General features: G+C 39.0%; 1 protein-coding gene across 1 annotated transcript in view; it reads left to right on the top strand.

The window, feature by feature from the left end:
• Positions 1–1,010: 1,010 nt before the first annotated feature.
• The window catches only part of LOC141433714 (uncharacterized), an 11,011-nt gene continuing 459 nt past the window's right edge, over positions 1,011–11,562 (top strand). Inside the window, exons 1-8 of the mRNA XM_074095808.1 lie at positions 1,011–1,111; positions 1,196–1,525; positions 1,605–1,875; positions 4,455–4,537; positions 6,688–6,997; positions 7,075–7,343; positions 7,550–7,672; positions 10,900–10,927. Of these exons, the coding sequence (XP_073951909.1) occupies positions 1,100–1,111; positions 1,196–1,525; positions 1,605–1,875; positions 4,455–4,537; positions 6,688–6,997; positions 7,075–7,343; positions 7,550–7,672; positions 10,900–10,927 (1,426 nt within the window). The 5' untranslated portion in view covers positions 1,011–1,099. The remainder of the gene's footprint in view (positions 1,112–1,195; positions 1,526–1,604; positions 1,876–4,454; positions 4,538–6,687; positions 6,998–7,074; positions 7,344–7,549; positions 7,673–10,899; positions 10,928–11,562) is intronic.

Here is an 11,562-nt window from a genome sequence, read left to right as displayed (position 1 = left end):
GATCCTAACGATAAATCTCGCACTAGAGGATATTATGTCGATAGATGTTATCGATATATTTGACCAGTCAATAAAATGTTGTGTTGTTGTTTTATTATTTTTTTAGCCTGTTAAAGTGTCCCACTGCTGGACAAAGGCCTTAATGTTTTATTGATGTATAAATATAATAATAATTATATAACCCACCAAAATTTAACAACAAAAGGTTTTCAAAGTAAGTATGTGCTAGCTTTACGCTGTAAGACATGGTCGAGACCTGTAATAAAAAGTCGTCACTGTCTAAACAGCAGCCATCTTTAGTTGTATGACAATATTTTAATTAAATTTTTGGGAATATAATGACCCATCGAACGATGCGATGATTCCGCCAATGTCGAGGTTGGATAAGACACTGCCAGTCGAATTTAGGTCGAGTGGATGTCAATAGCATGCTCAATAGCAATAGAGGTGACAGCAGGGTGTCTTACTGGGCGTTAACATATCATATCACGCACTAGCACATTAACTTCAATTGACGGTGTCAAAAGTTTCTCAAATAGCGAATAGATTCGCGCTGTCATCGTGCATCCACCATTACCTTTCATATTTCGTTTCCTAAAATTTTATACCGTACAACGGCAAAACCTACTATACACTAGCAAAATTGTCCTCCAATGGACAGAGCCATATTCATTCAAAAAAACAATAGCAACAACTTCAATTGACATACCTTCACTATAATCCAATAAAAAAAACATTCATTTGTAGTAACATCATAGTCTTTCAATAAGTAAAAATATCTTACCATTAAACCAGCAAAAACATCTACGCAAGTGAAAAAAATGAAAAAATATTTGCATTTTGATTATTCCTGCACAAAATAAAAGTATATTGCAAAAGTAGATTTCATTAATAATCGTTCTTAACACGAACAGGTTCGTCATTTTAATCTGGACCAATAGCAATAAACGCGCGATGTGCCTGCGGCAAGGTCGCACTGGCTTGTCTGGCTACTTACTCCAAGTGCCAAAACAACCTTTACACCTACGGCATAAATTCAGTATAAAACAAGTACTCACTACTTCACCGCTATCATTCACAGCTTGAAGGTTCCTGAATCATGTTCTCCAAAGTAAATACATAGTTTTAATAGTTCAAATGTCTATACCCAGAAGAAGCTTTGGAAAATGGAAAATTTATATTATTTTTTTTACAGATCGTTGCTCTGTGCGCCTTCGCGGCTGTGGCCCAGGCTGGTCTCCTGCCCGAGCCTCACTACTCCCACGCCGGCGCCGTCTCCTCCCAGAGCATCGTGCGTCACGACGAGCAGCCCCAACACATTGCCAAGCTGGCTGTCGCTGCCCCCGTAGCCTACCACGCCGCCCCCGCCGCCGTATCCTACCACGCTGCTCCTGCTCCGATCGCGTACCACGCCGCCCCTGCCGTCGCCCACTACGCCGCCCCTGCCGTCGCCCACTACTCCGCCCCTGCCGTCACCCACTACGCCGCCCCCATCGCTAATGATGCTGTTGCCCACGAAGAAATCGTAAGTTTGCGCACTGATAACTTTAAAAGTTTTAGACTGCGAATCACGATGTTCCTAAATATCTATGTTGAAATTGCAGGCTCACCCCAAATACGAGTACTCTTACTCCGTTGCTGACGGTCACTCCGGCGACAACAAGTCCCAGCAGGAGAGCCGCGACGGCGATGTCGTGAAGGGCTCGTACTCCTTCCACGAGGCTGACGGCTCCATCAGGACCGTGGAGTACACCGCCGACGACCACAACGGCTTCAACGCGGTGGTGCACAACTCGGCGCCCACGCACGTCGTCAAGGCCGCGCCCGTTGTCGTCAAGGCTCCCGTGTACGCCGCTCCTACTTACTACCACCATTAAATCATTGCTATCATAATACCAAAGATTTAAATGATAGTTAAGTAGTTGATGACTGAATATTTATTTTGCAATACACAAATAAGTGTCAAAAATATTATTGGGTTTTATTTTCCCCTCAGATAGAGGCTGACCAGAATTATAAAAAACCTCGCCATATTGTGGAAACCAATAGAACTAATTTCTTGCACTGGTAACAGTAAATTCAAATTTTAATGTCAGTCTATTGCTGCCAAAGTTTTGCGTTGTTTACGTGTGGTATTTTAAAGTGTTATTTTGTGTTTAGTGCGTTAAAATGCTGAAGATTATCCATAGCCTTGGAAGGAAAATAATTCACAATGTATAAAAGTATTTTTCATAGAAAAGATCCGAGGGATTAGAAAACATCGACACCGTTGTCAATATGAATAGTAGATATCGTATAGAAAGTGTAAAGAATGTTGCAATATAAAACGTAGAAGTGCTGCCCTCGCGTCAGGTTTTTTATATCCCTGGTCAGCCTATAATTTTCGTAACGAGGCTGACTTTAAAGCTTTAGAAATATATGGTTCTTAACTGAGTACCTACCCAATTAAGCTTGATACATTATCAAAATATTTTTTATTAATTTCGAGCCTTTTCTGGCAGCTTTGTTCCCAGAATAATTATTGAGATAACCGATGTATAATATACCTAAGTAAGTTGTCTGTTTTACTGACAAGGTAGATCTCAATCACAAGTTGCTCTGAATTTTGTCTTACGACATATTACAAGTGGCATTATCATTGAATTGATGTGTCGAAATAGTTCGAGATACATATGAATACAATTCTTGTTTTGTTTTCATGAATCTTTAAAACTTCATCTTGAAGTATTTAAAACACAAACACATCACAAAATGCTTGGCTAGTGAGTAATATTGTAATTACTTTTGTCACAATATAGTATTTCAGAAAGTAGAAGTTTACACTGCTCAAAAGCAGACCATTCGATGAATTAACTAAAATGCTCGGGATCATGGCTGTGGGATTATCAATACTAAAATGACAATTAGCTATTGTTTTTACAAGCTTATTACACTTACAAATGTCTGTATGTATGTATACGCAGGTCAAATCTCGAAAACGAATTTTCACCCACATCCGGCGGACAAATTGACTTGAAATTTTGCATAGTTACGTATGTCCGATGATAATACATTATCTGGTAGTAAAATTCTGGTGGCTCAGCCAGGATCAACTCCGAAGGACGGGACTCATCAATGGTTAATGACATCGACTTGAAATTTGGTAAATTCTTTTATTTTGACTGACAAACCAAATACAGTCAGCAAAAAGAAAAGCTTGTTTTAAAAATGAAATTTAGCTTTTATTATATGTGTATATATTTTGTATACTTATATAAATACGGTGACAATAAAATAATCTGGTATTTAGGTAGTAAAATTCCGGTGAATGATAAATGATAAAAATAAAAATGATACCTAATAAAAGTATATCAACAAACAGTACAGTTAACAAAAAACTTTAATCAAAAATAAATCAATAAACTCAAAGGCCTATTTACTTCACTTTCATTATGTTAAAGTTTGGCCTAACAGTGAGTATCACCTTTGCAAAAGTGACCTTACGAGAAGTAGAAAACTAATTAAAACAAAACCCACAGTGTTGAACTATCGCTATCAATGACAATTTTCAAACAGAAATTACGCATAAAAACACAATCTTTACAAGCATCTTTGAAATATTACTTTTATAAGCACAAAAAGATACTACTTTGCATCCTATTATGTGAACAGCAGAATAGAATCCCATGAAACATGAAAAGAAAAAAATTGAAATTATTTTAATCTAAAGACTTATTAATTCTCAATTGCTAATTTTTAAACATTTTTACCCTTATATATAACAGGTTAAATTATGACCAAATATTAATCTTTTTTTAATTATAATCCTTAAAACACTCTAATCTTGACCAAGAGTCTGAACTTTACTTAAAATAAAGCTAAGTTGATACATCTACTCGAATTAGACGTTTTCATGTTTTAAATTTGGGTCCAGTCATCATCGTTATGATCTCCAGCTACAATATACTTATGTATATCCCACTTTTGAGCACACATCTTCTCTCAGAATGTGGGGGCTGGAGTGCAGTTGCTGCAGCAGCACTGCACTCCAGCAGTTCCTACGTGGGCCCTGTGCAGATAGTTAACTATTTTAAAAATAAACCATTGAACTGCTTCATTAACCCTTTTATTGTTCCTTAGCCATTAAGCTGAGGATAAAATTCACACATAAATTTTGAAAAACACAAAAGGTTCGAGCCTGGGCTCTCACGATCCTCTACTTGGCCATAGATCGAACCTCTAAACTACCATGGGGCCGAACCAGTACTACTAGAAATGTATGTACATACTGCTATAGTTATTTATACATTTGTATCGTAATAGGGGCCCTTAAAAGCCGAGTTTCATAATAGGGTCACATAAGTGTTTTGAGGCCTAATTACGTACAGTTGCATACAATATTTTATCTAAACCCATATATTAATTACTCTAGTGTTCAAGAACCATTGATAATGACCTGCCTTAACTTTAACTAGGTAGATATGTCTACCCCACGAGCTGCGCCCGCTGCGTGCGCGACGACCTGCGCCTGCTCGTGCGCACGGCGCGGCTGGCCCCGGTTCTGTAATAATGCATGAAATCTCATTACAATACAGATATCGTGTTCATAATAGAATCCAATGTCGTTATGCTGGTCATTATTTATGGTTTTTGAACACATAATGGAGGATTTACTATATGGGTGTAGATAAAAATCATTACCCTTCCTTAGTCAGAGTAAAAAAGCTATAATCATCCTGATCCGATTAATAGCCATGAAAAATAATATATTCTGCTCTTCCAAGCTTGTTTTTGATTATTTTCTTTTAAATTGCCAATATGAAGTTAATAACTAAATTATCTTAAAATGTAAGTAATAAAATAACACAAAAATCAGAATCAGAATATTTTTATTGTATAACTGTGTAACTAAGATGGTATTACAACAGATGGTAGGTAGTTTCAACAGTTACCCATTTCGGGCGTACAATATTGTTAAAAATATGATTAAAATATAAAAGAATATAATTTAAAAACTTAATGGCTAATTAGGTAGTTCTATAATACTCCTTTAAGTTATAAAATACTTTATCCAAAAGCCAGTTTTTGAGCCTCCGCTTAAATATATCCCCCTCCAACATCTTTAAATCAAGTGAGAGGTTGTTAAACACTCTTATAGCTGTGACATAGGTACTCCTTTTATAAATTAAACTATTTATTTTCGGCAGTTGAATATTATACTTATATTGCGTCCGTACATTTAACTTAAGCGATTTGTTTTTTGTAAAATAATGTGATTGATTTTTAACAAATAAGCATAATTCCAATATGTAGATGCCGCATAGCGTCATGAAGCGCCCTTCACTAAAAACTTTTCGAAGAGATTGTTCAGAATGCATCCGGTAAATGGTTCTCAAACATCTCTTCTGGAGCAAAAACGTTTTATGTATATCAACTGAATTCCCCCAGTAAATAACGCCATATGTTAGCAGAGGATAGACGCTTCCATAATATGCACTTTTAGTTATAGCTTCTGAACAATTTTCAGACAGTATTGACAAAGCGTAACAACAGCTGGAAATCTTATTATTTATTTGCTCAATGTGGGCTTTCCAATTTAGATGAGAAAATCAGGTAATTAAATAAAATCCGACGCCATAGCCAGCAATCTTGTTTTCACTTTGATTTCTTGAGCTAGGATAGGTTCACCATCAGATTGCAGACCCAGCGACTAGTATTTAAAACGTCTAATTGAGATTTTACGTTACATTACAACAATACAACAGTGTGAAATTTTAGGATCCAATGTAGTTCGTTATTATAATAATAGGAAATTGCAATATTCAAAATGGTCATAGTCAGAATACAAATGAAGTTACTTATAGACGACTAGATGGCCTAGTGGTTAGAGAACCTGACTATGAAGCTTGAGGTCCCGGGTTCAATTCCCGTGTCGGGGCAGATATTTGTATGAAAAATACGAATGGTTGTGCTCGGGTCCTGGGTGTTTAATATGTAATTAAGTTTGTATCTATACCTATATAATTATATTTATCCGTTGCTTAGTACCCATAACTCAAGCTTTGCTAAGCTTACTTTCGGACTAGGTCAATTGATGTATATTGTCCCGTGATATTTATTTTATTTATAATTGCTTACTAAGCTTGATTTGCAGCAAATTGGATTTAGCAGGAATTGGTTTTTGTATTTACTCATATTTTTATTTATAGGTATTTTGTAACCGCGACCAATAATCAGAGACTGTAATAATTTTCACCAAAAGTTTTAGTTATTCGCGTTCTATCCTCAATGCAAAGTAAGAACAAAGAGGTTTAGACTTTGTTTTTTCTTTTTAAACAATAAACTTCTTTTATATCTTTTACAACCGTATAACCTACTCACAATCTATCTAAGTAGGTGACTTTCCATTTTGAATAATCTAATACGCATGCTGCTGCTCATATGTCATACTTGGGGGCAAGGTTGCAAGTTGCACTACAACCTGATTGGGAATTACGCAGGACAGACAACGTGCTAGTATAAAACTCGAACTCAGTTTCATATAGTCATCACTTACACTTGAGCTGTATCTGAAGCATAACCTACCATGTTCTCTAAAGTAAGATAATTCAGGATAAAATACAAAAGTTTATTAGTCTTTAAAAACATAATGTAATGTGGACAACAATTTAATTAGATGGTTATTGTACGATACATTTATTTTCTTAGATTGTAGTTATCTGCGCCTTCGCGGCTGTGGCCCAGGCTGGTCTCCTGCCCGAGCCTCACTACTCCCACGCCGGCGCCGTCTCCTCCCAGAGCATCGTGCGCCACGACGAGCAGCCCCAACACATTGCCAAGCTGGCCGTCGCTGCCCCCGTAGCCTACCACGCCGCCCCCGCCGCCGTATCCTACCACGCTGCTCCTGCTCCGATCGCGTACCACGCCGCCCCTGCCGTCGCCCACTACGCCGCCCCTGCCGTCGCCCACTACGCCACCCCCATCGCTAAAGTTGCTGTCGCCCACGAAGAAATCGTAAGTTTGTTTGTTTGTTTGATCTTTAAAAAAATTCTAATGGGAATCACGAAGTTCCTAAATATTTTGTTCAAATTTCAGGCTCACCCAAATACGAGTACTCTTACTCCGTTGCTGACGGTCACTCCGGCGACAACAAGTCCCAGCAGGAGAGCCGCGACGGCGATGTCGTGAAGGGCTCGTACTCCTTCCACGAGGCTGACGGCTCCATCAGGACCGTGGAGTACACCGCCGACGACCACAACGGTTTCAACGCGGTGGTGCACAACTCGGCGCCCACGCACGTCGTCAAGGCCGCGCCCGTTGTCGTCAAGGCTCCCGTGTACGCCGCTCCTACTTACTACCACCATTAAATCATTGCTATCAAAATACCAAATATTTAAATGATAGTTAAGTAGTTGATGACTGAATATTTATTTTGCAATACACAAATAAGTGTCAAAAATATTATTGGGTTTTATTTTCCCCTCAGATAGAATTATAAAAAAACTCGACATATTGCGGAAAACCAATAGAACTAATTTCTTGCACTGATAACAGTAAATTCAAATGTCAGTACACAAAAGTACGTCAAATGGAGTACACCGCCGACGACCACAACGCCTTCGACGCGGTGGTGCACAACACGGCGCCCACGCCCGCACCCGTTGTCGTCAAGGCCGCGCCCCTCGTGCTCAAGGCGGATTAATCGATGTTTTGTTTATGCCACTATCGATTCTTCCTGTTCGCAATTCTGCACAATCTGAATGCCACATATATTTATTTGCCTCATGTATTTCACCACTTTCGCCATTGTACACAGTCATTATTTGTGTACAGTAGCGATTCTTCCTGTTCGCAATTCTGCACAATCTGAAATCCACACAATAGTATTTCACCATATTCACCATTGTGCACAGTCGTTATTTGTGTACAGTAGCGATTCTTCCTGTTCGCAATTCTGCACAATCTGAAATCCACACAATAGTATTTCACCACATTCGCCATTGTGCACAGTCGTTATTTTTATACAGTAGCGATTCTTCCTGTTCGCAATTCTGCACAATCTGCTGTTTTCCTGGGTTCCTGTCTATCTTCCGATTCCATCATCGATTTGGCTCGATGGTGCCATAATTATTATGGTATTCACATTAGAACTACGCATAATTGCCAAGTTTCGTATCAATAAAACAATAAGTAGTGGGTAAAAATCAAGTTGAAAGATTTCATTACATTCTTATTCATACACATAGGTACATAGATATATAGTCATACATATAGATCGATACATAGTTACAAATTATTCCCATATAGGCTTGGTCCACGGCCAAGATGCGATAGAGCTTAGTTTATTTTCAGGTCTATATCGACTAGTCTAAAATTGTTTTGCAAATTTTTCGTAACATATTTTTTTCATCGAATGATTGTAATGTCGAAAATTGCCCTCTTAGCCCCCTTGGGGGGCTTCGCCCCCCCTTCGTCCCCCCTTTACAGTGTCGCCTATCCAAGTAACGTGTTAGGACGCGACACCGGGTAGAAAAAATGTTTTTCGACCCGTACGCCGCAGAAAGCTAAATGCGTAAAATCGGCAAAATTAAAAATGGTCAAAAATCAAGTTCAAAGATTCCGTTACATTGTATATTTACACTACCTACATGAGATCTTAAAAAACCTTGGATTTTATCATGCATCATTCAGCCATAGACGCCACTATAATATAAGCGTTCTTTTCTGTTATGAACTTGCAAAACTTTTTAAAGTTACCAGCGGCCTGCATCCACCAGTGAACCCGCTTTAAAATATCCGTCTATCTCGTTAATGGAACGTCCTTGCTATGTTGCCACAATATGACGGTCTCCACTGAGAACTTTCGGCAAAACGGCCATCCGTTCTTTCATGCTATTTGACCTGCTTATTGCCTACTTTAACTACTAATTCGCTTGGCTATGTGGTGACCCTTCTTCTACGTAATTCCTTTTTTCTGATTCGATCCCATAGAAAACCCAAAATAGCTCGTGAGCAACTCTGAGCCTACGTATTTATAAGGCATATAGTGAAGCACAACGTTTCAGTGAATGTCTCACTGGCAAAACAATTGGTAAAGACATTCGTCTTTAGACACTGAGGAAATTTCGTACGAAAAGATATTGCGGAGTTTGCTTGAACGCTCCAATCCTAAGGTTGAATTCGACGATTGACCTCCTTCACGAAATGGACAGTGGACTTACCTAATTGGACGTTTGTCCTAGGTATCATACGCGTCAACAACTTCAAGAACCGAATTCTTCACCAAAATAGGTAGACACCACATGGACATTCGACATGACCTTTGTCTTGCCCCTGTTCATTTTGAGGCCTAGGTACCCGTTGGGTTGGGAGACTCGATTGAGGCCTTCGAGCATTGTGCTGAGTTCTTCCATCGACTTTGCCATGACCACCACGATATCGTCGGAAAACCGAAGGTGAGTGATGTAATGTAGGTATTCGCCGTTGATATTGATGCGTAGTCCTTTCCATTCCAGAAGCTTGAAGGCGTCTTCCAAAGCGGCAGCAAACAGTGTCGAAGATATGAAATCCCTGTCTTACGCCTCTTTTTCAAGGCACTTCGAACTCGTGTTCTGTTCCTGTACTCGGACCGACATAGTGGCATTTATACAAACACTTCAACACTTCGATATATCGATAGTCGATACGGCATCGTTGGAGAGACTCTAGCACTGCCCACGTTATCGACCGAATCAAAGGCTTTCTGGTAGTCCACAAACGCTAGACATAGCGGCAAGTTATACTCTTCGTTCTTTTGTATGACCTGCCGCAGCGTATGAATGTGGTCTACGGAAGGCTTTTCGGAACCCGGCTTGTTCGGGTGGCTGGAAGTAATCGACCCTGCGTTCGAGACGTTTTACAATAACCCTGGAAAACAGCTTATAAACATGACTCAACAGCGAGATGGCCCTGTAGTTCTTCAAAAGGGTGTTATCGCCCTTCATGAAGAACAACAGCACAACGCTCTTGTTCCACGCTTCTGGCGTTGTGCCTTCGAGCAAGACGGAATTAAAGAGCCTCTGAAGGACTTTAAGAGCCGGTGATCCACCCGCCTTCAGAAGCTCTGACGTAATTCCGTCCTCACCCGGCGCCTTGCTGTTCTTAAGCTGTTTCAGGCCATCCTTATCTCGTACAGGCTGATATCCGGGATATCTTCTGTAGGTATAGTGTCTGGTCAGTTTTGCTCTTGGGTCTTGAGTCGCCGCGCTTGAAAACGGGCTTAGTGACCGACTCGTAGAGCCGTCCATAGAACTCCTCGATTTCCCTCAATACTTCGCTTTAGTCCACGCTACACTGCCATAATCTCTCTTCAGCTTTGTCATTTGGCTTTGCCCAATCCAATAGACATATCTCTTGCGAAACACTTTAGATCCTTTATTCCGCTCAATCGTATCTTTAACACGAGCGGTATTAAAGGTACGAATATCGTGTCGCAAGGATTTCGAAATTTGTCTATTCAGCATCATCGGAGACTGCAGTCGAAGCGAGCGTCGTTCACCATAAGGTTACTCATACAACATAGGCTCCGGAGAGCTTCCAAGTTCTACTGGTACGTGAATCTTAAAGAAGAGATGAAGAAAAATGTCCCGTTTAAGAAAATTATATTGGCCGTGACAATTACAGCCGCTGCAAGGCGCAATTAAAGCTTCATTGTCTATGTCTTAGCACGGAGGTCGTCGCTACAGTTGATATGTTTCGTGCTTTTTTTACATTTTATCTAATTTTTTTATAAAAAAAAATATTTAAATCTCCGCGCCGAAATCACGCCGAAAACACGCCGCCGCCGCCGATTTTTGACCGGCGCCCGCCGCCGTAGATTTTAGCATCGGCGCACACGTCTAATCCAAGTATCAAATATTATTATTTTTTACTCATTTTTAGGACATGGACATGTTGGTAGAAAAAGATGGTATCATGTTATTGTATCGACATCAGTACTACGCAAAAATACTAAATTTCGTGTCAAAAACCATAATAAAAAATGGTCAAAAATCAAGTTCAAAGATTCCGTTACATTCATAGATTACTTACACTACCTACATGAGATCTTAAAAAAACCTTCGGATTTTAGAAGCATGCTTCGGATATAGACGATGACACGCGATAATATATAATTATAAACGTTCCGTTCTGTTATGAACTTGCAAAACTTTTTAATGTTACCGTAAAAAGTTATTTGAACAATAACCATCAGTATAAAATAAACCTTACTGTACTAATATTACGTTTTTCTATCTTTTTCTGATTTTAACACAATATGACTTTTTGTCATGATACAAATAAAACAAAATCAACATTTTCGAATTTCCATCGTTAATTTAAATAGAGAACACTCCGCCTTAACACACTACTTTTTATTCGGAAGTAATAAATATATACTTATCAAGTTCTCTTGGGTATGTGAATTGAATTTTTTGGTCTGCTTTCGTTTAATATTTTAATGTACTTTTCTAAATCCCCGTTGCTTCTAAACCTTATTAAAATATTTACGATCACCAATTTTCTTGAAACTTCAGCTTCTTAAAAAATATTTATGTATATTAT

This window comes from Choristoneura fumiferana, chromosome 12, assembly GCF_025370935.1.
Source record: "Choristoneura fumiferana chromosome 12, NRCan_CFum_1, whole genome shotgun sequence".
Taxonomy (NCBI): Eukaryota; Metazoa; Arthropoda; class Insecta; order Lepidoptera; family Tortricidae; genus Choristoneura; species Choristoneura fumiferana.
Note: the sequence above shows the minus strand (reverse complement) of the source record. Positions and strands in the feature narration are given on the sequence as shown.